At 43.2% G+C, this 26758-nt stretch overlaps 1 protein-coding gene across 1 annotated transcript in view; it reads right to left on the minus strand.

Annotated features, from left to right (window-relative positions):
- vta1 (vesicle (multivesicular body) trafficking 1) overlaps positions 1 to 26758 on the minus strand; it is a 172257-nt gene that overhangs the window by 4886 nt on the left and 140613 nt on the right. The window contains exon 7 of the mRNA XM_055639171.1: positions 16221 to 16304. Coding sequence (XP_055495146.1) covers positions 16221 to 16304 — 84 coding nt within the window. The remainder of the gene's footprint in view (positions 1 to 16220; positions 16305 to 26758) is intronic.

The raw sequence follows: 26758 nt of genomic DNA on the forward strand, positions 1-26758 counted from the left end.
AGCACAAAATCTGTATTGTCACTCTGAGGCATTATCAAGGGACTCTGTTTTGTCATGGATGCCGAAATGAAAAGTTCAACCACTGACTCGTCTACTCTCAGGTGACTACAATAAGATCACTATGCACAGATATGAAGTAGTAGTCAGTTAATGCGTGACACAAAAGACTGCAGATGCTAGAATGTTGATGAAAAATTAAAACCAAAGTGCCAGAGGAACGCAGTGGGTTAGGCTGTACCTGTGGAGAAAAATAAATCGACAGATAACATTTCCGGTCAGAAGAAGGGTCCAACCTGAAACGTGTCTGTTTATTTCCTTCCATATGTGCTGCCGACCCGCTGAGTTCCTCCAGCAGGTTGTTTTTTTCATTCAAATCCTGGTTCAATATTTAGCCTTAAATCATTTTTTTGCTACAAAATTGATTACCTGGTTATTACCACATTGCTATTTATGGAAGCTTACGAACAGGCTTTAAAACACTTCGAAACTTCTTGAAAGGGGGTGTGCAAGTCTTTTGTTTTAAACTTTAATCTGGATAAATATTAACCCAGGGGAGAGTTTAATATGGGTACACTGAGGAATGTTGGATAAAGGGGAAGGTTGTCAGCTTCTGAATGTGGCTGGAGAAAATGGTCATTACAGAGAATCCCACCCGATATTTCTTACAGGTTCTTACCATCGTGACCTTAGTTTACGTTGACATGTCTTTGTCATAGGTTGAAAATGAGCAACTGTGCAACAGAACTGTGACTTTTGTCACTGGAATGCCTCAAAGCAATTACATTTGCACAATGAACTCACCCCTAATTTCATGCATTATTTATTTACTTTTGATGGAGCAATACAAAAGACACAAGTAGATTTATGCCCAAAGTTATCATTCCAAAATGACTTCAATTTCAGGTTGACTAAATTACACGTTATTACCTGAAATTGACTAATTTCAATTAGTCATTTCAGGTAATAAAGTGCATGTCAAGCAAGATTTCTTGAAGTCATTGCTCTGAATGGAGTTGCCTTTGGCAGGAACTCATGAAAAGAAAGGATGGTGGTCAACTACTATCATGAAAGAACAGCAAATGTATGCGCGGAAGTATGTGTAGTCCCTAGAACCTGCTCTGCTATGTGTACTTGGCATCAGTACTACTTTCCTTTTTGTTGCCTATAACCTGAGGGGAGACCTAATATAATTTTTGTAAAATTATGAGAAACGTAGATAGAGTAGACAGTCAGAGCATTTATCCCAGTGCGGAAATGTGAAATACTCGAGCAGAAAAGGTCAGAGGGAGAAAGTTTAAAGGCGATGTACAGGCAAGTTTAAAAGAAATTCAGTTTAAAGGGCAGCATGGTGGTAGAGTTGCTGCCTTACAGCACCGGGTTAGATCCTGACTACAATGCTGCCTGTGCAGAGTTTGTACATTCTCCCCGTTACCGCAAAGGCTTTCTCCGGGTGCTCCGGTTTCCTTCCATAGTCCAAAAACGTACACATTTGTAGGTTAATTCACTTGGGTAAAATTGTAAATTGTTCCTAGTGTGCAGGTACAGTGTTAGTGTACAGGGTGATCGCTGGTCAGCGCAGACTTTGTGGGCCGAAGGATCCGTTTCCACACTGTATCTCTAAACTAAACAATGGTACATGCCTGGAACGTGCTCCCAGGGCTGGTAGTTGGAAACAAATACAAGACACACATACAAACATTTAAAAGTACTTTTACACAGGCACAATCATATACAGGGACTGGAGGGATAAGGAGCATGTGTATGCACAGGGGAATAGGCATCACAGTTGGCATAGCCATTGTGGGCTGAAGAAAATGTCCCTGTGCTGTATTGTTCTTAGTCTTAATTTGAAATTACCAGAATTTAAAAAAATCTCTAAGCCTTAAATATATATTCTGCGCTTCACTTTCCAAAGCTCTCCTCCAAAGATAATTCCAAAGATTCACTACTCTCTGACAAAATAAATTCATTATCTGCACCTTAAATGGACAACCCCATATTCCTCCCACCCCCTCAATATCTAGCCAGCCAAGCTCCCTCTGATCTGTTTGAATAAGATCGTCCGTAGCTAAGTCCCATCTCGGACCAACCATAAATCAGTCTATACTATAACAACATTTAAAATCATTTGGATGGGTACATGAAGAGGAAAGGCTTAGAGAGATATGGGCAAATACAGGCAGGTGGGACTAGTGAAGATGGGGCATCTTGGTGGCCATGGCAAGTCGGGCTGAAGGGCCTATTTCCATGCGGCATGATTGAACAACTATGACTCACACAACTTACTCGCAGAAATGTATTATGCTTCCTTTGTTGAGCATCTGACATATTTCAAACACCCTGTATTTATTTCCACAGATTTTCCATTCTGTACCAGTTGTTTTTACCTTCTCCGCAATCTACCTCGCAAGACTGCTCGTCCACTGGCTGTCAAATGCATACATGCAACTTGAATTAACCTTCAATTTTCTATTTTTGTTTTTCCCAGTCATGCTAAAGAAGAATCCTTCTCTGAACTGCGTTTAAAATTTCCAGTGTTTTTTGATACTAAGCCCTTTCAATTCTGGCAGGTATACAGCACAAAACCTGGATTAGGCCTTGGAAATATAGTGAGCTGTCAATTCCAGTAAGCAATCAAACAGCCTCCCTGTATCTTGCCGGAAAGGCAGCTTAAGGCTTTGATTCACCTAATATTTTAACGTTAAAAGAAAATGAACTGATACTTTATTCTGTATCTGAAGTAAGTTTTCCTGACAAAATACATTTTTTCTTAGACATTTTATACTCCATGAAGAAGTTTGACACGGTACATCATGGACCTCCTGAATGGGCACTTCCCAGGCCTTACCAAGGGCGATTAGGTATATTCCAAAAGTAAACCAGCAATACAATCTCATCTACCATCATGTTTTGAAGCACACTGTCCTCCATAGAAAGTTAGTCAAACAGCACTGAACTACACCCTTCAGGCCATTTTTTGGTCCAACATCCATGCCTGTCTTTTTGCCCATCTATCCCATTTGTCTGTGTTAGGTCAATATTGCCTTTGATGCATTATGCCAAAACCAGACTCTTGGAAGAACTCAGCGGGTCAGGCAGAATCCGTGGAGGGAAATGGAAAGACGCTTCGGGTCCAGACCCTAAACTCTATCTATCCATTAGAGAAGATATGTTCAAAGAAGATACTTTTGCACAATGGCTGTTTTGTGCAGCTACTTGGTGACTTTCCAAAGTACCCATAATTGAGTCCATTGTAGTAAATAAGTAATATGAAACATTTAGGTGACTCAAACTTTTTTTTTTACAAATTACTGCATTTCTGCTATGCTCCACAGAACAAAAACAGCAAACCACTTGAACAGTAAGCCTCCTTTGTAGAAAGGAAATACATTCATTGAGTCAGGATCATACAGCATGGAACAAAGGGCCTTAGGTCAAACTCGTCCACCCCAACAAAGATCTACACTAGTTTTCTTTGCCCATGTTTGGCCCATATCCCTCCAAACGTTTCATATTTACTTACCTGCCAAATCTCTTTTGACCCAATCTTAGTCATGTGTGTGACCAAAAATATGAAAAATTGTGGAATACATCTCTTCTGATTCTGAAAGCATTACAGGTATATTGTTTTGTACTGTATATATGATTCATATTGTTTTCAAAGTTTATCAAGTGAAATATTTGTTATGCGGACAATGTTTGTTTAGGGTCTGAGGTCAAATATAACTGGATACGTGTGTGACGGAAGCATTTTTTTCATAGCTCAGTTTTATCTTACAAACTGAATTTTAAAAATCTAGAATGTTCATATCTTTTGCAGACATGCATTATATTATGTAGGTAGGAAAATAACAATGAATAAGATTAATCTCTTACAAGATTGAGGCAGTGCAGCGTAGGTTCACAAGATTGATCCCTGGGATGGCGGGACTGTCATATGAGGAAAGATTGAAAAGACTAGGCTTGTATTCACTGGAGTTTAGAAGGATGGGGGGATATCTTATAGAAACATATAAAATTATAAAAGGACTGGACAAGCTAGATGCAGGAAAAAATTTCCCAATGTGGGGTGAGTCCAGAACCAGGGGCCACAGGCTTAGAATAAAGGGGGGGGGGTAATTTAAGACTGAGGTGAGAAAAAACTTTTTCACCCAGAGAGTTGTGAATTTATGGAATTCCCTGCCACAGAGGGCATTGGAGGCCAAGTCAATGGATGGATTTAAGAGAGAGTTAGATAGAGCTCTAGGGGCTAGTGAAGTCACGGGATATGGGGAGAAGGCAGGCACGGGTTAATGATAGGGACGATCAGCCATGATCACAATGAATGGCGGTGCTGGCTCGAAGTGCCGAATGGCCTCCTCCTGCACCTATTTTCTATGTTTCTATGTTTAAGAATTTTTTAATGTATTACTTTATGTGATGCCGTCTGGTCACGTGTATGACATGTTGGCTCACTTTCCAAAGAATGGCCCTTTCACATGTGGTAATTCTACTGCCTCACCACTTTCTCTGGCTGCTTGTCCTCATGCTCACCATCCTGTGTGTGAAAACATTGCTCCTCGGGTACCTTTACCTAAATCTTTCCCCTCTCACATTAAATCTTGTTCTCTCGTTCTTGACTCCTCATCTCTGGGGGGGGTTAGGCTATGTACATTCACTCTTTCTATGCCCCTCATGATATTATACACCCCTATAAGATCACCCCTCAGACTCACATGCTTCAAGGAATAAAGTTCCTGCTTGGCTACCCTTTCACTATAACTCAGGCCCTCGAGTCCTGGCAGCATCCAGGCAAATCCTTTCTGCGCTCTTTCCAGCTTAATGGCATCTTGACCAAAACCAAATTCAATACTATAACACTTGGAGACAGAGTTTGTAGGTTTGCAGGGCTGCCAACTCTCACGCATTGAGCGTGAGACTCACGCATTTGACGAAATTCTCACGCTCTCACGTTGATGACAGAAGTTCTCACGCTCAAAAAAAAATTTCAAAATATATATAAATAAATAAATGAAGTCATACTCCCCAATGAGAATAGTTTTCTGTTGGTAGACAAAAATGCTGGAGAAACTCAGCGGGTGAGGCAGCATCTATGTCTGAGTTTGAGCTTCTTCACATTCAAGCATTTCTCCAGCATTTTTATCTACCGCTCTATGGATGCTGCCTCACCCGCATTCACAATCCCGTGCAGTTGGTATGATAGGTGAGGCACGACGGTGGTCCCAGCACCGCCCCCCACCCCGAGGCACCGCTGACACCTCCCACCCTCACCTCCGGCGATGGCTCTGTCCACACTGCATGGAGTTTTAACCCCGGCCCGGAGCCAGGAGCGGACCGGGTGAGTGGGGGCGTAGTTGCCGCCTCCAGAGCCGCGGGGATGAATCTCGGGCTAAGGCTTCGCTCCGATGCCCAACCCCCGGATCACTGACCCTCACCTTCCCCGGACACCAGCTGGACACAGAGCACCTGGGCCGGCCCGCATTCCCGGGGAGGGGGAGAGAGAGGGAAATGCTCCCCGGACATCGCCAAGTCTCCGCTCACTCTGGGTGCTCACCGCTTCACTGGCACACTCTCACACACAACCTAACACACACCCTTACACACACACTGGCACATATCTTGATCTGCATGGACAAGTTGGGATGAAGGGCCTGTTTCCATACTGTAAAACGATGACACACTGTAGAAAGGGTGCAATTGCTCTGGAGAGGATTCAATGTCGAATTATGAACATATTGGCAGGGCTGGAATTTTTTTTTCACTTTGAAGAAAGATTTGATAACTTGGATTGTATTCTCTGCAGCAACGGAGGTGAAGAAAATACTTAGTTGAGGTGAATAATATTATGAGAATAGGACCCGTTTCGCTTAAATGCTGTTCATCGATTACAGCTCAGCATTCAACACCATTATACCCTCTAAACTGATCATCAAACTCGGTGACCTGGGCATCGATCCCTCTCTCTGCAACTGGATATTGGACTTTCTAACCAACAGACCCCAGTCTGTTAGGTTAGACAAGCACACCTCTTCAACCCTCACCCTGACCACCGGCGTTCCACAGGGCTGTGTGCTGAGCTCCCCCCTCTCCTCCCTCTTCACCTACGACTGCACACCTGTACATGGTACTAACACCATCATCAAGTATGCAGATGATACAACGGTGATTGGCCTCATCAGCAACAATGATGATTCGGCCTATAGGGAGGAGGTCCAGCTCCTAGCAGCATGGTGCGCTGACAACAACCTGGCCCTAACTCCAAGAAGACCAAGGAGCTCATTGTAGACTTCAGAAAGTATAGGGGTGGCACCCACACCCCCATCCACATTAATGGGACGGAGGTGGAACCTGTTTCCAGCTTCAGGTTCCTGGGGGTCAACATCTCCGATGACCTCTCTTGGACCCACAATACCTCAACTCTGGTCAAGAAGGCTCACCAGTGTCTCTTCTTCCTGAGGAGACAAAAGAAGGTCCATCTGTCTCCTCAGATTCTGGTGAACTTCCACCGCTGCACCATCGAGAGCATCCTTAACAACTGTATCACAGTATGGTATGGCAACTGCTCTGTCTCCGATCGGAAAGCACTGCAGAGGGTGGTGAAAATTGCCCAACGCATCACCGGTTCCTCACTCCCCTCCATTGAGTCTGTCCAAAGCAAGCGTTGTCTGCGAAGGGCGCTCAGCATCGCCAAGGACAGCTCTCACCCCAACCACAGACTGTTTACCCTCCTACCATCCGGGAGGCGCTACAGGTCTCTCCGTTGCCGGACCAGCAGGTCCAGGAACAGCTTCTTCCCTGCGGCTGTTACATTACTCAACACTGTACCTCGGTGATTGCCAATCACCCCCCCCCTCCGGACACTCCTTCCACCAGGAAAAAAATAATTGCACTACCATGAATGTATACACGTAAATATATTTATTTATTGCTCATATTCTATGTCGCTCTTCTAGGAGTTGCTATCTGCATTTTGTTGTCTCTGTACTGTACACTGCACAATGACAATAAAGTTTGAATCTGAATCTGAATCTGAATCTGAGCAAAGAGTGTCGGAAGGAACTGCAGATGGTGGTTTAAACTGCAGAAATTGGAATAACTCAGCAGGACAGGCAGCATCTTTGGAGAGAAAGAATAGATGATGTTTCAGGTTGAGGCCTTCAGACTGAAGAGGTTGAAAACCAGCCATAAAACACAATGACTGGAGGAGATGTGTGTTATCCAACTAAGGGCAGTAATCAGAATCATGTGTTCATCTTTATTGACATGACACCATAATATATTACAGAAAAAAATAATTTAATGGGGTGTCACGGTGGCGCAGCGGTAGAGTTGATGCCTTGCAGCACCACAGACCCAGATTGGATCCTGACTATGGGTGCAGTTTACAGTATTTGTACATTCTCCTTATGACCACATGTTTTTTTCTGGATATTCCAGTTTCTCCCACATCCGAAAGAAGTGCAGGTTTATAGGTTAATTGGCTTCTGTAAATTGTCCCTGGCGTGTAGGATACAACAGGTGTATGGTAGATTGTTGGTCGGTGTGGACTTAGTGGCCCAAAGGGCCTGTTTCCATAAATATGTTTTACATATATATATTATTTTAATTGAACCATATACGGTTGAATATGTGGCATTATTTCGTCTTGTTTCTATAGTCAAAGGGTAAGGTTGATTGATTTATTTGTGCAGAACAGTAATGGAAGTCAGACTCCTCTTGCCGTGTTTCTATGTTTTTGTAGGTATGTTACAAAACTTACCTTCAGCGGCGCTGCAGTTCTGCCACTGGCTGTGTGTACGACTTTGGCGCCTTTGAGAGAGGGGCGGGTTTATAATGCCGTTTTCTCCAGCCTGTTGAAATCGATCTTTGTCAGGCTGTTTAGCTGCTGCAGAGAAATCGCTCCGCCATTCGTTTTATCAAGTATTTTTTAATTATCGCTGGATAATTTAATAGCAGGAGTAAAATAAAAATAGTTTTCTAAAGCCATCAACGCCGACAACGGGACGGATCTCACGTACGGGACAAATCGAGGTAAGCCGTTCATTTTTACATATAAACATTCTTCTTAGGATGCCTTTAATCAAAATTTCATGTTGCGAAAAGGTGATTTAGGCCCCATACGAACCGGTAGTATTTTTCCTGCCGATATGGGTTTTAAATTCACCGCAAATGCAACGTTCCAATCGATCGCGTTCTACAAAATCCCTTGATTTTTTAAATCTCAAAATTTTGTAACATTGCTAGTTTTTGTTTCTCTCTCTCTATATATGCATAGCAGCATGAATTATAATCTGTTTTCCATCCATGAATATACTAAGGTCATTCATGTGCTGCACCTGTTGATCGGAGCCTGGCTCTATTGTGGAATGTAATTGGGAATATAATTTAGCCTAACCTTATTCATACCTAATCCAATTTGATGCATAAATGTTGCATTCAAGTGTAAGTTAAAAAACTCACTACAGTATGCACCAGATTGCACAATTTCAAGCTGAAAAATGGAAAAGCTCCCTACCGTGGGAGGGGGGACACCCCCTTCCCACACCCTCCCCCCCTTGGTCACTACACTTCGTTGCAATTCCTCACTCTCAACTCCCACCCAATGTTGGCACCCCTGGGTTTGGGAGTAACCTGGGTGAGTAACAACAGTGCATTTTGTTATTGATATTCATTGCAGCCAGTATGTTTCGATGGTGAATCGAATTAGTGTTTAGGTCGGTGGTCAATTGTTTGGGCTACTTTGTCTTGAATAGTGTCATGCTTCCTATACATTTTGGAACTGTACATCTACACAAATGGAGAGTTTTCCCAATGTACTCTGGCAGGAACAACTCTGCCTTTAGCTGCTGAAGTCCGAGCCCAGAAGTTTTCTCCTTAAATCCTCTACCTCTGAAGCTCCTTAAATGTACCACATAGAGCACATAATAGACACAAAAATGCTCAGCGGGACAGGCAGCACCTCTGGAGAGAAGGAATGGGTGATAATTCGGGCTGGTCTATGTTTACATCCAAGACATTTATATACATCACAAACAAGGTCCCAGCATAGATTCCTATGGAACTCCACTGGTTACTTGAGATTTGAGAAATAGCCTTTCCCAAATTGCTGGCAGGATTCTGCAAAATCCCTGACCTACTCTAATCATTATTGTTTGAAATAGTCAGCTGAAATTAAAGAACAGAAAGGAGAAGCTTCCTGATTTGTTGTGGTCTGCGAATGATTGCCGTTGCCAAAACAAATCAATGAGTGGTGGTTGATAGGAAAAGGGAAGGAACTCAACATATTTTTTACTCAACAGTAAGTTTATTGCAACTGGCAAAATCTTTTTTTTGTAAACTTCTATCTCTGGAATCTATTGAGAGACGTTAAGAACCACTGAATAATCCTTTGTTTTCTTTCTACTTTCCCCTTTACTTAGTTGCTGGTTGGGAGAACAACTGTGTCCTCCAGATTACAGAAACACGCGACAGTGGACTTTACAACTCACTGTTTTCTCTTGCTCTGCCTCCTCATGAATGAAGGTCAGAGGCAACGTTTGGCAAATTTACAGCTCTTAAAATTAGAACCCAAGTCTTCTGAATGGATTGCCTTTTCTTGTGTGGAAAGCAAGTTTACTAAAATTGATCTTGACTCCTGAATGGACTGGATGCAGACCAGCTGATTCCAAAAATCAAAACTGTAACATGGCAAATTGAACAATAAGGGAACTTTCTCTCAAGTGAATATGGTCCCAGTAATATCTGGTATTACACTGTACCAACAATTCCCATTCCTTGGCTAAATAGAATCAAGATCCCTGGTAAAAGTCCGAAACTCCTGCAATTTTCCTGACAAGCTGAATGTTTGTAAGGAGTTAATGAAATAATCTTCCCAATTTGCCTCCTCTACCCTATATATCTATCTATATCTCTATATTACTAAAACTTTCATCTTGTTTCTATATTTACCCGTTTTTTGTTTGTGCCTTTGTACCTATATTTGGGCAAAAACGGCAGACCATAGCGCTACAATGTTTGCACCACCTTACTCACCATTGTTCTGTGATTTGCAAAAAATGTGTTTTGTTTGGATTGGTTCCATATTTTACAAGTTGTTCACGTTTAAAACTTAAACAAATTACAACAGCGCCCCCACTTGATGTCCTTGACTGGCGTCACAAAGGACAACCAAACGAATCTTCAGCGCGGCCATTTGTACATTTTTCTTTTTTGTAAGTTTCCTTCCATTTACTGCTGCTTCGGGCCCACGGGGAGGGGACCGCGGGGAGGGAGAGAAGCGAGACCCTGAGCAGGTAGGTGTGAGGTCCGGGGTCAGTGAGAGGCCACGTCCGCGACCCGCCCACGGGGGGGAGAGCATCGGCACCCGGGGCAAGGACATTTTCATTGTGGGGTGGTGAGATAGGGGGGAGGTGAGGAGTGGGGGAGCAGGGAGGTAAAGGAGTTATGGAGGGTGGGAAGGAGTGACTGATGGTAGGGGGAAGGAGAGGGGGAGTGGTGAGGGAGGGAGAGGAGGAGAGAGGAAAGAAGGTTCAGGGTGAAGAGGAGGGGGAGGGAGTGCTGGGGGATGAGGGGGAATGGAGAAGGATAGGGGTAAAAAGAGGGATGACAACACAATGGAGGAGAGGAGGAGGAAGAGAGGAAGGGAGGGAGCGGGTCAGGGGAGGAAGCAGAGGAGGGTTGATGGAGGGTAGGGAGAGGGAGGATAATGAAGGGCGGAAGAGGGAGAGTGAGATGCGTTCACATGTATTTTATTTTTTTACAAATTATTGCCATGTCAGCACAGTTGGGGGCTATGGGTGAATGGTGGAATATTGCATTGGGGGACCAGCCCTCTATACTAGACCAAACGGGTCCCACTAGGTCTAGTTTATATTACTAAAATTCTCATCTTGTTTGTTTCTTTGTCTGTCTGTCTGTGTGTATATGTGTCTGTGATGTCCTGAATTATGCCAAAAAGGTACACGATAGTGCTACAATTTTTGCCCTACCTTACTCACCATTGTCCTGTGGTGTGTTGTATCAAGTTTTGTTCAGATTAATGGTATATTTTGCAAGTTATTGACATTTTTAACTTTACAAAACCCCACTTTGAAAAAATCTCTTCCATCTGCACTGGCAGTTAGCAGCTATGACATGGGATCTCATTTATATAAACTGCCCATCAGCAGTGTCCCACCCCACAATGACATCACAATGGGATTTTATTTACATTAAAAAAATAATGTTTAAAAAAAAGCTGCCCATCAGCATTGTTCGCTGTTCTTCTCAGCATTGTTCAGCCCACAATGATATCAAGGGGGTAGGGAGGGGAGAGGGGTAATGAAGGGAGTGAGCGAGGGTAGGGGAATGGAGAGGGAGGGAGAGGTGAGTGAGGGAGAGGGGGAAGGGAGGGGAGGAGGAGCGAGGAAAGAAGAGGGAAGGTGAAGAAGTGCTGAGTATGAGGAGAAATGGAGGAGGATAGTGGTAGGAAGAGGGATGGCGAGACGCACTTGGGGAGGGTTGCGTCGCAAAGGAGATCTCTGGCTTCACAACGGGAACCAGTCAGCCGCATGGGGAGCAGGAAAATAGAGGGAGAGGAGGGGGATAGGGAGGGGAGTGGGGTTATGGAACGAGGGAGGGAGGGAGTGACTGAGGGTAGGGGAAAGGAGAGGGAGGGAGAGGTGAGGGAGGGAGTGGGGGGGGGAGGAGGAGAGGGGAAAGAAGAGGGAGGTTGACGAGGGGGGGGAGGGAGTGCTGGGGGATGAGGGGGAATGGCGGAGGATAGGGGTAGGAAGAGGGATGGCAAGGCGCAGTTGGGGGAGGGTTGCCATGATATGCGTCACAACGGGAACCCGTCAGTCACACCTGCACAGTTGGGGGCTATGGGTGAGTGGTGGAATATTGCGTTTTGGGACCAGCCCTCCTGTGTGACAGGAACCCAATGGGTCCCACTTGGTCTAGTTTCTAATAAAAGTTAGCTTAAGCTCAACGAAGGTCACCTCATCATCCACCTAGAACATCAAATATCTCCTAATCTAACAATTTCAGATTTCCAGCATACTTTCGTTAGCTTTGTATTATCATTCTCCTTTTGTTAGTTTACATGTATTGGTCATTGTTTATTAGAATCACAAACAAATTTTGACACTGGAAGAGATTTGGTGCAACTACCCACTTTAACCCTTCCTGTCTTCTGCTGTCTCACAGACTTTTCCTTCAGTTCTCATCTCCCCCTTTTTTTTCTGCATTTTAAAAACTGTTTTTCTCTAACTTCTTCCAGCTCTTATAAAATACCTTGGACTTTAATTGTTAAATCTGGTCTGGTCTCCCCACAGATACTGTTTGACTGGCTGAATATTTCTTGAGTTTTAAAAGACATTATAAAACTTGGTGTATAGACTGACTGTAACTCTTTTTGTTTCTCCAAGCAATAAACTTTTCAGGATTCATTTCCTCCACACTTAGGTGCATCTGTTTTCTATCGGACTGGTTTTCAGTAAATGCAACGGTTGGCATAGTGTTTCGTTGAGGTGCTGATATTTCCATTTATTGTTAATAATGTCTCTGGGGCACCAGTGGTCTGACTGATCTCCATCCAGATTGAGGTGACTGAAAAATTACAGCCCCTAAAGGGAATAGAGAAAGAAAGTGTGCAAGGAGCAGAGTTAATTATGTATATTAAAAGTATGGAGCAGGCATAGAGTCTGATGCCATTGACCAAGACAGAACTGAATGGATTATATGCAACCCTCACAAAGGAACCTCATGTGAATAAATCTTGCCATGCAATTATAATATGAGGAAAATAAAGCAGATGTATATGGAACAGAACAAAAGACCAACTAATGTTTTGGTTGGGATCTCGCTTATGCCATAGATTTATTCAGCACAAAAATTGGCGCTTTCGGCCCCTACTGACCAAGATGCCCCAAGTTAGTCCCATGTTCTCAGGCCTGGCCCATATCCTTCCAAATCTTCCCTGTCCATGTACCTTACCTATCTAATGCATCTTAAAGGTAGACAAAAATGCTGGAGAAACTCAGCGGGTGAGGCAGCATCTATGGAGCGAAGGAAATAGGCAACGTTTCGGGTCAAGACCCTTCTTCAGACAGATGCTGCCATAGATGCTGCCTCACCCACTGAGATTCTCCAGTATTTTTGTCTACCTTCGGTTTTCCAGCATCTGAAGTTCCTTCAGATGCTGGAAACATAATGCGTCTTAAATGTTTTTTATTGTACCTGCATCAATATTTCTTCAGGTAGCTCGTTCACTCTCTGTGTGCAAATGTTGACCCTCTGGTTCCTATTAAATTCTTCCTTTCTCACTTTAAACCTATGTCCTCTAGTTCTTGATTCCCCAACCCTAGGAAAAAGAATCTTTGCATTCAACCTATCTTTCCTCTCATAATACTATGCACCTCTATAAGATCACCCCTCAGTTTCGTATGCATTGAAAAGAGTGCTAGTCTGCTCACCCTTTCCCTACAACTTAGTTCTTCAAGATCTGGCAACATCCCCATAAATCTCCTCTGCACTATTTTATCAGCATCATGGCTTATTTCCTATGACAAATCTCTACTTTTGAAATATTTTCCAGAATGTAACCCCTTCACTTAGTTTTCAGTTAACCTCTTAATCTCAACAGAATTCAATGACATCTTCAACCTCTCACTTCAACAGTCTCCATCGGCTTCAAAAAAACCTTTATCTTTCCAGTTCTAAAGAAAAATAAAGTGACCTATCTCATTGACCATTGCCCGGTCACTCTAACATCAAGCAAAAGAAGTGTTTTGAAAGACTGGCAGTAGCCTACATTTGCACCAGTCTTCTGGACATTCTAGATGTCCTGCAATCTGCATACATAGAAAACATAGAGGCCCTTTGAACCTGCACCGCCATTCAATATGAGCATGGCTGATCATCTAAAATCAGTACCCCTTGATTCCTTTAGCACCAAGAACTAAATCTAACTCTCTCTTGAAAACATCCAGTGAATTGGCCTCCACTGCTTTCTGTGGCAGAGAATTCCACAGATTCACAACTCTCTGGGTGAAAACTTTTTTCCTCATCTCAGTCCTAAATGGCTTTCCCCTTATTCTTAACCTGTGACCCCTGGTTCTGTACTTCCCCAACATCAGGAACATTTTTCCTGCATCTAGCCTGTCCAATCCTTTAAGAATTTTATATGTTTCTATAAGATCTCCTCTCATCCTTCTAAATTCCAGTGAATACAAGCCCAGTCGACCCATTCTTTCATCATATGTCAGTCCCGCCATCCCGGGAATTAACCTGGTGATCCTATGCTGCACTCCTTCAACAGCAATAATGTCCTTCCTCAAATTAAGAGACCAAAACTGGACACAATACTCCAGGTGTGGTCTCACCAGGGCCCTGTACAACTGCAATAGGACCTCCTTGATCCTAAACTCAAATCCTCTCGCAATGAAGGCCAACATGCCATTAGCTTCCTTCACTGCCCGCTGTACTTGTATGCTTACTTTCAGTGACTGATGTACAAGCACACCAAGGTCTCATTGCACCTCCCCTTTTCCTAATCTGACACCATTCAGATAATAATCTGCCTTCCTGTTCTTGCCATCAAAGTAGATAACCTCACATTTATCCACATTATACTGCATCTGCCACGCATCTGCCCACTTACCCAACCTATCCAAGTCACCCTGCAGCCTCATAGCATCCTCCTCGCAGCTCACAATACCACCGAACTTTGTGTCACCCACAAACCTGGAGATGTCACATTTAATTCCCATCCTCAAAAAATTCCAGAAGATTAGTCAAGCAAGATTTCCTCATCATAAATCCATGCTGACTGAATGATCCTGTCACTGCTTTCCAAATGCGCTGCTATAACATTTTTAATAATCGACTCAAGCATCTTCCCCACTTCCGATGTAAGGCTAACTGGTCTATAGTTCCCATATTTCTCTTTCCCTCCTTTCGTAAAAAGTGGTTACATTAGCTACCCTCCAGTCCTCAAGAACTGATCCAGAGTCGAGAGAACATTGGAAAATGATCATAAATGCATCCACGATTTCTCGGGCCACCTCCTTGAGTACTCTGGGATGCAGACCACCAAGCCCAGGGGATTTATATGCCTTCAGTCCCAACAGTTTACCTAACAGCATTTCCTGACTAATGTGGATTACCTTCAGTTCCTCCCTCCCACTAGATCTTCCTTAGTGAAGACAGAACCAAAGTACTCGTTTAACTGTTCTGCCATTTCCTTGTTTCTCATTATGAATTCACCCATCTCTGACTATGAGGGACCTACATTTGTCTTCACTAATCTATTCCTATTTACATATCGAAAGAAGCTTTTACAGTCAGTTTTTATATTCATTGCAAGCTTTCTTTCATGCTCTTTTACCCCTCTTAATTAACCCCTTTGTCCTCCTCTGTTTAGTTCTAAATTTCCCCCAGTCCTCCGGTTTGCTGCTTCCCCTGGCCAATTTATATGCCGCTTCCATAGATTTAACACTAGAGCACTGGAGGAAAGCCATGCAATTATGGACATAACACAAACTCCACTTGGGCTGCAATCCCACAGCCTTTACCCCCCAAATGGTAAGGGCAGCGGGCACATGAAAACTATATCCTGTGGGTTCTCTCTTAAACATGATGCCATACTGACTAAGAAATATATATCACTGGTCCTTTATCATCGTTAGGCCTAAATCCTATCCAATAGCACAATGTGAGTATGTTCATCAGAAGGTCTGTGGTGATTCAGGAAGATGCCTCACTACCTCCAAGGAATTAGGGATGGGCAAGAAATGCTGACCTTGCCAGAAATGCCCAGATCCCAAAAATGAATACAAAAGGAAAATTCAAATTTTGGTTATTTGGATGTATTGGCTTTTACTCTCACTAACTTCAAATGCACTATATTACCTCTCATCTCTGTATAACATGACCCCTTATGTTATATTCAATTTTGTTTACTGTTGTCTACCCACTTTGGTTTTTCATAGCTTTGGCATGCTGTATCCACAAATGGCTTCAGAGAAGATTACGCTTTTGGCTTCCAGAACACTTACTTTTGCTGTCCGACCGACATGACATCGCCATTGACTGTTCTGAATGATTAGTTTACGTTACTGTGTGTTCAGTGCCAGCACTTGATCCTCATTATAATCTGGCACAGAATCAGAACATTGCATCTTGTTGTGCAGTACCAAGTATCTAATAACGTAAAAAGTTGGAAGAGTTTAAAATCTTACCCTGAGACGCTATGCTGTACAGTGATGGGTCAATTATTGGTATGTTCTGAGGTCCTGGCTGTATTGTCGGGGTACTGGGCAACACTGCAAAACAAATAAACGGAAAGCATGACTCAAGTGATAGCAAACCAATGTAGCAGCTTGAAGGATGAGGGTTCATACAGACATTTCTGGCCTCTCTCATAAAAGTCAATGATTTAAGGGGCTCTCGAGTGTTCCATAAAGGAGATCTGAGTATCCAATCTAATTAAGTTATACCACTTATTCTTCACAATGCAATTTGGCTATATCATACTACTTGCTTAAAATCATAATGTTGCTTAAAATCACTCTAATTTTAAAGATTATGAAACCTTGCAAAAAACATTATCAGTTACACAAAAATACATTTTCCCGTTATAGATTTCTCTAAAGTGAGCAGGGAACATTTCATTTAAAAAAAAGACATGTAATTCAGCCCTTCACATAATCATTCTTTAGTTTTTACAAGAAAACATTCCTTACTGCGAGCTTAGGTGGCTCAGAAATATTTTGGACTTTCCTTATTAAGCAGCATTAGGCAAAGCAAAAGGATACACCAACTTTATCCACACTGTTGAAAAACAAGTAACAGCAGTCCTGAGGGTATTAATTAACCCCTGATTCTGTCAATGAAAACACCAAGAATAACATTCACACCCTAAGGTGCATGTACATAAGCAGCATAATAGTGCATCTCCCAAAACAGTTTCTATTTGTGAGTAAGTAGGAGAAAGTTTGCTAAGAAAATTTGCTAAGAAGATTATTTGCTTTATTCCTTCATTTGATCTCTATTTGATCCTATTTTTTCCTTCATTTGATCTCTAATTCCCATTATTCCTAAAAGAAAAAGCCATTTTCAGCAGTAGCCCCTCCCCCAAAGCAAAATTAGCTTTCTGGAGAAACAACTGACAGTTAAGTGCTGGAATCGGGAGAGAAAACAAAAAACACTGCTTAAAATGTCCCCATCATTTCTATATTTTAGCCAGCTCAACACCATTTTCCCGATGAAGACTCCCCACCTTAAACGATGGCACATCCCTTTTGTGTCCACAGATACTGCTTGCATCATTGAGTTCTTCCACCGATTTTTGTAACATTTGGCTGTTATTTTTATTACAATCTACTGGAAATTATACATGTAGATAGGATCAATATTTAACAGGCAACCATTTAACTCTCCATCACTGATGAATGCATGGAAAATGCCCAAAATCGCATAAGAAAAAAACCACATTAAGCCATGTAAGTAATGCAGTACTGGTGAGATCACTGTACATGATTTTAAAGAGAATTTGATGATCTTCCCTTTTAAAGGATGAGAAGAGAAAGAGACAGGGGTACAGAGAGGTAATTCCAGAGCCAATAGTCCATCTAGCTGCGATGTTGCTTCAGGTATTGTGATGATGACTGGGATGCACAGAAGGGCATAACTGGTGGCATACATAGTTATCTAAAATGTTCAAAGAGTGGAAATATTAAGGAAATAATGATAAAACCATTAGGGGTTAGATCATGAAAGATTTTCAAAACAGGTTTTTGAATTCACACACATACAGAGAATTGTACCAGGAAATATAAATTCAGAAATGACCTCACATTCAGCAAAATCATAGAAACATAGAAAATAGGTGCAGGAGTAGGCCATTCGGCCCTTCGAGCCTGCACCGCCATTCAATATGATCATGGCTGATCATCCAACTCGGTATCCCATACCTGCCTTCTCTCCATACCCCCTGATCCCTTTAGCCACAAGGGCCAGATCTAACTCCCTCTTAAATATAGTCAATGCACTGGCCTCAACTACCTTCTGTGGCACAGAATTCCACAGATTCACCACTCTCTGTGTAAAAAATCAAGGCACTAGATGCAATATTTACTAATGCTACACTAGGATGCAGTGGGTTAATACTATGTCTGGAGAAAGCAAATCATTTTCATCCAAATCTAAATGTCGCTGCTCCAGAATAAGGTTTTGTTTTCTTGCCATTGGTGGAACTTATCTGTTTTTAGTTTCTCCTGTTCCTTTTACTTTTTTAAAATATATGAATAACATGACAGGAAATTACAGCAAAGGGAGTCCCTGTACAAAATGAATACAAAAGAACCACTGGGAGTACTGAAAAATTCTGGAAAGTCTTATTGTGATGATAAAAGATTACTTTCCATTGCCTAACCAAGCTGGAGCAATAGAACTTCAAGTCACTAACTGCATCTCAACCTGTTCATGAGGTTCTCACTGGCCTTGTTCACAAATAGTTCCATCTAAGGAATTTGGAAATTTAGTTCAAAAATATATTCATGCTTTAATGATGCCAGTGTGCTGCATCTTACGTTAAAATATGGACATCAAACAAACCCAAGATAACCATGTCAATGACTGCAAGGTTAACTAGAGATGAGAGCCAGTGCCAATTGCTAGCTGTTCTACTGGGATGTTCCACATTGCTCAATGCACTGTGACACGATGGAATCAAATGCATTTCAATATCTGGACTGAAAGGAATGCCAGTACAAAGCAGCATTTTCCCCCATAAAATCGTTCCATTTGGCTTGCAAAGGACATTCAACAAGCTGTGTTTGGGTTTATTTTCAAAGCCCCAAATGGAAGACTGCCTCAAGTCAGAACAGGAGATGGTCAAATCTGCCAATTACTAAATTTGCTGGTCTTCTTTCAATTGACGAGGACTCTGCATCACAGCTAGTTCTCAGGAGACATCCTCTCCAATTACAAATGGAGAATCGTGTACAGGCATGATGATCACAATGCAAGCCTACATGCCAATATTCCTCGTCAAAATTTAAACCCTGATGGGAAGAATAATTCTTCTGAGAAACATACCATAGAATTTTCTTCACAGATGGATAAAATATTGAAAGCAGAATTTGCAACAGATGTAAAGAATTTTCCATCAGGTCATTTGACAAATAGTTCCATCTAAGGAATTTGGAAATTTAGTTCAAAAATATATTCATGCTTTAATGATGCCAGTGTGCTGCAACTTACGTTAAAATATGGACATCAAACAAACCCAAGATAACCATGTCAATGACTGCAAGGTTAACTAGAGATGAGAGCCAGTGCCAATTGCTAGCTGTTCTACTGGGATGTTCCACATTGCTCAATGCACTGTGACACGATGGAATCAAATGCATTTCAATATCTGGACTGAAAGGAATGCCAGTACAAAGCAGCATTTTCCCCCATAAAATCGTTCCATTTGGCTTGCAAAGGACATTCAACAAGCTGTGTTTGGGTTTATTCTCAAAGCCCCAAATGGAAGACTGCCTCAAGTCAGAACAGGAGATGGTCAAATCTGCCAATTACTAAATTTGCTGGTCTTCTTTCAATTGACGAGGACTCTGCATCACAGCTAGTTCTCAGGAGACATCCTCTCCAATTACAAATGGAGAATCGTGTACAGGCATGATGATCACAATGCAAGCCTACATGCCAATATTCCTCGTCAAAATTTAAACCCTGATGGGAAGAATAATTCTTCTGAGAAACATACCATAGAATTTTCTTCACAGATGGATAAAATATTGAAAGCAGAATTTGCAACAGATGTAAAGAATTTTCCATCAGGTCATTTGCCTGAGGCTTTAACCCTCTTTCTTACTGCACAGATGCTGCTTCTGTTATACTTCACTCAAATAATTTTCCACTCTTCCGAGAATATATTTATCTGGATTTTGAATCAGTGGAGAGCTCGGCCATAATTAGATCAGCCATAATCATTGGTCATTAGATCATTATCAATGATTTGGGCATCGTTGGCAAGACCAGCATTTAATGGCCATCACAAATTGCCTGAGCAAGTTGTGGTGAGCAGACTTTGCGGTGCTACGGCTCTTTTATTGAAAGTGCTTCCAACAGAGCTGTTGGGTAAACAGTCTCAGGTTATAGACTAAGCAATGATAAAGGACTCATGTAGTACTTTTAAATCAACATGGTGTGAGATCAGAACAAAAAAATAAAGTGCTGGTGAAACTCAGCGGGTCAGGTAGCATTTGTGGAGGGAATGAACAGATGACGTTTGAGGTCGGGACTCTTCTTCAGACGGATGGACGAGGGAGGAGAAAGTTGGAAAAGAGAGACAGGGCAACACCTGGTAAGTGATGTGGATTCAGGAGGGGATGATTGATAGATGGGTGGAAATTGTAAAAGGCTAAATGGTGAAAAGGAGACAAAAGGATATCAGATATGGAAAGAAGAGGAGTGAAGCATATAGCCGGAGAATTCAATGCTCATACAGTTGGGTTGTAAGCTACCAAGTGAGATATGAGGTGCCGTTCTTCCAGTTTGTGCATGGCCTCATTCTGGCAATGGAGGAGGCCAAGAACAGAAAGGTTGATATGGGAATAGGAATGGGAGCCAAAATGTTTTGTAACCAGGTGTTCTAGCAGGCTGGGTGGGAGGGGATGAGCGAACCCAAGGAATTGCACAGACAGTTGTCTCTACGGAAAGCTGAAAGAGGTGGGAATGGGAAGATGTAACTGGTAATGGAATCATGTTGAAGGTGGCAGAAATATTGTGAAAATGATATGTTGGATACAGAGGCTGGTACTGTAAAAGGTGAGGACCAGAAAATGTTTATTCTTGTTCCGTCAGAGGGAAGAGGGAGTGAGCGTAAAAATGTGGAAACATAGTAGACGGGACACAGTTGAGGGCTCCAACTACAACCATATTTCGGATATCCCAAATGTCCCAGGGTAAACATAGAAACATAGAAAATAGGTGCAGGAGTAGGCCATTCGGGCCCTTCGAGCCTGCACCGCCATTCAATATGATAATGGCTGATCATCCAACTCAGTATCCTGTTCCTGCCTTCTCTCCATACCCCCTTATCCCTTTAGCCACAAGGGCCACATCCTCTTAAATATAGCCAATGAACTGGCCTCAACTACCTTCTGCAGCAGAGAATTCCAGAGATTCACCACTCTCTGTGTGAAAAAGGTTTTCCTCATCTCGGTCCTAAAAGATTTCCCCCTTATCCTTAAACTGTGACCCCTTGTTCTGGACTTCCCCAACATCGGGAACAATCTTCCCGCATCAAGCCTGTCCAACCCCTTAAGAATTTTGTACGTTTCTAGAAGATCCCCCCTCAATCTTCTAAATTCTAGCGAGTACAAACCGAGTCTATCCAGTCTTTCTTCATATGAAAGTCTCTATCCAGTCTTTCTTCATATGAGTAAAAAGCCTCTTCTTAGTAGCAGATGCTGCAGAAAAGATAATAAAATTTAGACTAAAGGATGGCCTTCTTGCAAAGAGGCAGGATGGGAAGAGGTGTAGTCAAGCTTGCTCAGGCGAGTCAATAGGTTTGTAACAGCCATCAGTAGATAGGTTGTCCCTTGTGATGGAGACAGAATAATTGAGGAGAGCAATTTTATGGGAACTGCTTGCGTGAGATTCCCATGTACCTGCCTGCCTTAGTGATAGAAATCAAAGGTTAGCTGGTGCAGAGTAAGAATTGAGTAATTGCAGTTGATTGTGTAGCCAGTACACACTGCACCCACTGTACATGATTGGTTGAAGGAAACAACATTGATGGGATGACAATAAAGTTGGGCTGCTATGCATTGGTTGACGTTAAGCTTAAGAGTTGGTCCTGCATTTATCTAGGTAAGTGGAAAATATTCCATCATACTGCTGCTTTATGCTTGCAAATAGTGCAAATGTCTTCAGGGAGTCAGGAGGCGAAACAGTCAATGCAGGATATCTGGCCTCTGACTCTTCTTGTATGCAAGATACAAGATACATTTAATTGTCATTTGGACCCCTTGAGGTCCAAACGAAATGCCGTTTCTGCAGCCATACATTACAAACACATAGACCCAAGACACAACATAATTTACATAAACATCCATCACATCGCTGTGATGGAAGGCCAAATAAACTTATCTCTCCACTGCACTCTCCCCCCCCATGTCAGAGTCAAAGTCAAAGCCCCCGGCTGGCGATGGCGATTGTCCCGCGGCCATTAAAGCCACGCCGGGTGATGCAAGGTCGCACACCGGGTCTTGGTGTTAGAGCCCCCGGCGTGCGCTCGCAGAGTCCCGCGGCCATTCCAAGCCGCGCGGGGCAGTGATGTAGGCCCCACTCCAGGAGCTCTTCAACCCCGCAACTCGGGCGGGGGAAGTCGCCGTTGCGAGAGCCCTGAAAAGCGGTCTCCCTCCAGGGACCCGCGGGCTCCCAGTGCCGCCGTCCACAGACCTGCCGTTGGAGCCTCCGACTCTCCGGTCGGGCCGCAGCAGCAGCAGCAGCAGCAGCAGCAGCAGCAGCAGCAGCAGCAGCGCTCCTCCACCGCTCCACCCGCTCCGGACTCGGCCAGCCCCGCGACGGTGACGGTGAGTCGTAGCACCAGAGTCCCCGGTCTCTTCCTGTTGGAGGCCGCTCCTCGTTGCGGCCCCAACGACAACGGAAACCCGACGAGAAAAGGTCGGGTCTCCCGTGCAGGGAGAGATTTAAAAGGTCCCCCCCCCCCACACACACACCCCAACAAAAAATGGTGCATGGTGTTTATTTGTTTCGGCCAGTTGAGTTTCTGTGAATGACGACATTCCTGTCTGCCTCCCCCCTACTCCCTCTCTGCCACTAATTAATTCCAAATGTAGGTATATAGTTGTTTAGACGGTCATTGCCTGGTGCATGTATGACACAATATTACTTGCAATATGGGGTGGAAGATTGCAACCTTCACGTGGTCTGCCCCGTTTCGACGAATGCAATCAACCCGGCGTGCACAATCAAATAAGATCAAATAGAACAAGTTGTCCTGCAACTTTAAGCTGTGCACGCCATACGCAAGAAGAAGAAGACTTGCAATATCACCATGCCTTGTCAATTATCACCTATAAATGTTGAATTGAAGAGACAAAGTCTTTGATGTTCCACCTTTTACCATAGTCCAAAGATTAATGATGGAACGTTACAGATTGCAATAATGTGCTAGAGCAGATAATTTCCTTTCCCCTTACTCCCAGATGAAAGAAAGGTCTCGACCAGAAACGTCACCTATTCTTTTCCTCCAGAAATGTTGCCTGACCGGCTGAGTTACCAAAGCTTCTAGTGCCTTGATTTCGCTGAATGTGAGGCTATTTCTGAATTTATATTTCCTGGTACAATTCTCTGTATGTGTGTGAATTCAAAAACTTGTTTTGAAAATCTTTCATGATCTAACCCCTAATGGTCTTACCATTATTTCCTTAATATTTCAACTCTTTGAACTTTTTAGATAACTATGTAAACCTCCAGTTATGCTCTTCTGTGCATCCCAGTCATCATCACAATACTTGAAGCAACATCGCAGCCAAGTGGACTATTGGCTCTGGAATTACCTCTCTGTACCCCTGCTCTTTCTCTTCTCATCCTTTAAAAGAGAAGATCATCAAATTCTCTTTAAAATCATGTACAGTGATCTCACCAGTACTTTATTACTTACATCCGCAGTTCCTTCCTACACAATTAAACAGTAATGTTTGTTGAATTGGAAAATCCACCTAGAGAGTTCTGCCAATTAATTCTTACTATTTTGCTGTGAGACCTTGCCATTGTTGTCGCTAATTTGACAGAATGTACCAGGGAACCCAATTTATTGTAATTATGACAGGAAATAATTCCCCCGTGAGTTTTGAAATATTTTGTTCTGATGGAAAACATTAAAGTATCTAACAAAAAAGTTTGCTGTTGGAACAAACAAAGAGCTGATTTAATACAAATGATAAGTTCAATTACCTGTATACATATAGCTTGGGGAAGCGCATTATGGTAGTACTCTGGTCCTCGATTACAGAGACCCAAGCTCATAATCTCACTGAGGCACTAATACAAACAAAATTAAGGCTCTGGCTGACTAAATCGATTAAAAGGATACCACAGCATAGGAGCCAAGTTTTGGCTACCACATATTTGTCAGCACAGGCTTACTCCTGCCAACACATGGATTAGATCAGGCTCTTACCCATTACCTCCGTCTCTTCCCCTATCAACCCAGTCACTTTACTCAACCTCTATCACCTTTGATATTCTTCATTCATAAATCTCTTCTTGAGATCTCTGGCTCCTTAACCCTCGAGTAATTCTCTCTTTTTCTTTTCTTCCCTGCACTGGGCATCCTTCTTCTACCTCACTCTGGCCTCTGCTCCTTCTCTCTCTATCTTCTTTCCCCCTCAACAAACATCTCTCACCCCACTGAGGCAAGTCACGTTGAGTCAAGTGCCATATGCCCAAGGTGAGAAGAGATACGGTACAATGAAAATCTTGCTTGAAGCAGCATCACAGGCACATAGACTCAGGCAAACATTAAAAATACAGAAACTATACATAATATTCTGTTTGTCAGTAAAAAAAAACAATTGTGAAAAAAATGACATTAGTCAAAATATAATTAGGACAAAAAACAAGTTTACGTTGGCCTGTAGTGCTCAGTTGCTGAGGTAGGATTAGGATTGTAGAGGTTAATAATAATAATAATAAATTTTATTTATGGGCGCCTTTCAAGAGGCTCAAGGACACCTTACAAAAATTTAGCAGGTAGAGGAAAAACATCTATTAAACATCTATAAAAACGTCTGAAGAACGGTTTCGGCCCGAAACGTTGCCTATTTCCTTGGCTCCATAGATGCTGCTGCACCCGCTGAGTTTCTCCAGCTTTTTTGTGTACCAGAGGAAAGACATGTAAGGGGAATGAAATAAATAATAGAGACATGACTAGTACACAAAGTAAATACAGAATTCAATACAAAACACAGTATGAGGCAACTAATGCACAGGTGTAAAAGGACGGCACGTGGGGCTAAGGATAGGCAGAGGTGAAGAGATGGGTCTTGAGGCGGGACTGGAAGATGGTGAGGGACACGGAATTGCGGATCAGTTGGGGGAGGGAGTTCCAGAGCCTGGGAGCTGCTCTGGAGTAGGCTCTGTCCCCAAAACTGCGGAGGTTGGACTTGTGGATGGAGATGAGGCCAGCTGATGTGGATCTGAGGGACCGTGAGGGTTGGTAGGGGGAGAGGAGGTCAGTGAAATATGGGGGGGCCAGATGGTGGAGGGCTTTGTAGGTGAGGATCAGGATTTTGTAGGTGATCCGGTGAGAGATGGGAAGCCAGTGAAGTTGTTTGAGGACTGGAGTGATGTGATGCCAGGATTTGGTATGGGTGATGAGTCGGGCGGCTGCATTCTGGACCAGTTGGAGTCGGTTGATGTAGGTGGAGCTGATGTCAAGGAGAAGTGAGTTGCAATAGTCCAGTCGGGAGGAGATGAAGGCATGGATGAGTCTTTCAGCAGCGGGAGGTGTGAGAGAGGGTCTGAGTTTGGCGATGTTGCGGAGATGAAAGAAGGAGGTTTTAATGACATGGCGGATGTGAGGCTCAAGGCAGAGGGTGGAATCAAAGATCACGCCAAGGTTGCGGGCCTGGGGAGATGGGGAGACAGTGGTGCTGTCGATGGTGAGAGTGGGGTTATTGATTTTGCTGAGTGTGGCTTTGGAGCCTATGAGGAGGAATTCTGTCTTATCGCTGTTGAGTTTGAGGAAATTATGTTGCATCCAGGTTTTTATAGCTGACAAACAGGAGTTGATATGGGAGAGGGGGGGGGGGGGGGTTGTGGGGGGATTTGGTGCCAAGGTAGATCTGGGTGTCATCAGCGTAACAGTGGAAGTCCAGATTGAAGTGGCGGAGTATCTGACCAAGGGGGAGGATGTAGATGATGAAGAGGAGGGGGCCGAGTACGGAGCCTTGGGGAACGCCTTGAGTGACTGTGGCTGTAGCAGTGGTGTGGTTGCAGAGAGAGAGATGAAGTGGGATCTGTTGGAAAGGTGGGAACGGAGCCAGCTGAGTGCAGAGCCTTCAATGCCGAGGTCTTTGAGTCTGGTGAGCAGGATGTTATGGTTCACTGTATCGAAGGCTGCGCTCAGGTCGAGGAGGATGAGGATGTTGAGGGAACCAGTGTCAGCAGAGGTGAGGAGGTCGTTGAGGACTTTGAGGAGAGCAGTTTCTGTGCTATGGAGGGGGCAAAAGCCAGATTGGAGGGGTTAGTTCAAGAACCATTGTTGTAAGAAAGTAGCCATTTCTGAATCTGGTGGTGTGCGATTTTTAGATTCTGTACCTCCTGCCCGATGGTAACAGCGAGACGCAAGAAGGGCCGGGATGTTGGGAATCCTTGATGACAGATACTGCCTTGAGATGTAGATGCTTTTGATGGAGGGGAGAGCATCTCCCATGTTGGACTGGGCTGAATATACCACTCTCTGCAGCCTCTTGCTCTCCTGTGTGTGAAATGCACCAGACCTTGTCATACCAGGTCAGGCAGCATCTCTGGAGGACATACCGTGCCCTCCATAATGTTTGGGACAAAGACCCATCATTTATTTAATTGCCTCTGTACTCCACAAACTTAAATTTGTAATAGAAAAAAATCACATGTGGTTAAAGTGCACATTGTCAGATTTTTTAAAGGGTATTTTGATACATTTTGGTTTCGGGTTGGGATGCTTCTTCAAATAGTCTGAAGAACACTTAAA

This window comes from Leucoraja erinacea, chromosome 8 (assembly GCF_028641065.1).
Source record: "Leucoraja erinacea ecotype New England chromosome 8, Leri_hhj_1, whole genome shotgun sequence".
NCBI lineage: Eukaryota > Metazoa > Chordata > Chondrichthyes > Rajiformes > Rajidae > Leucoraja > Leucoraja erinaceus.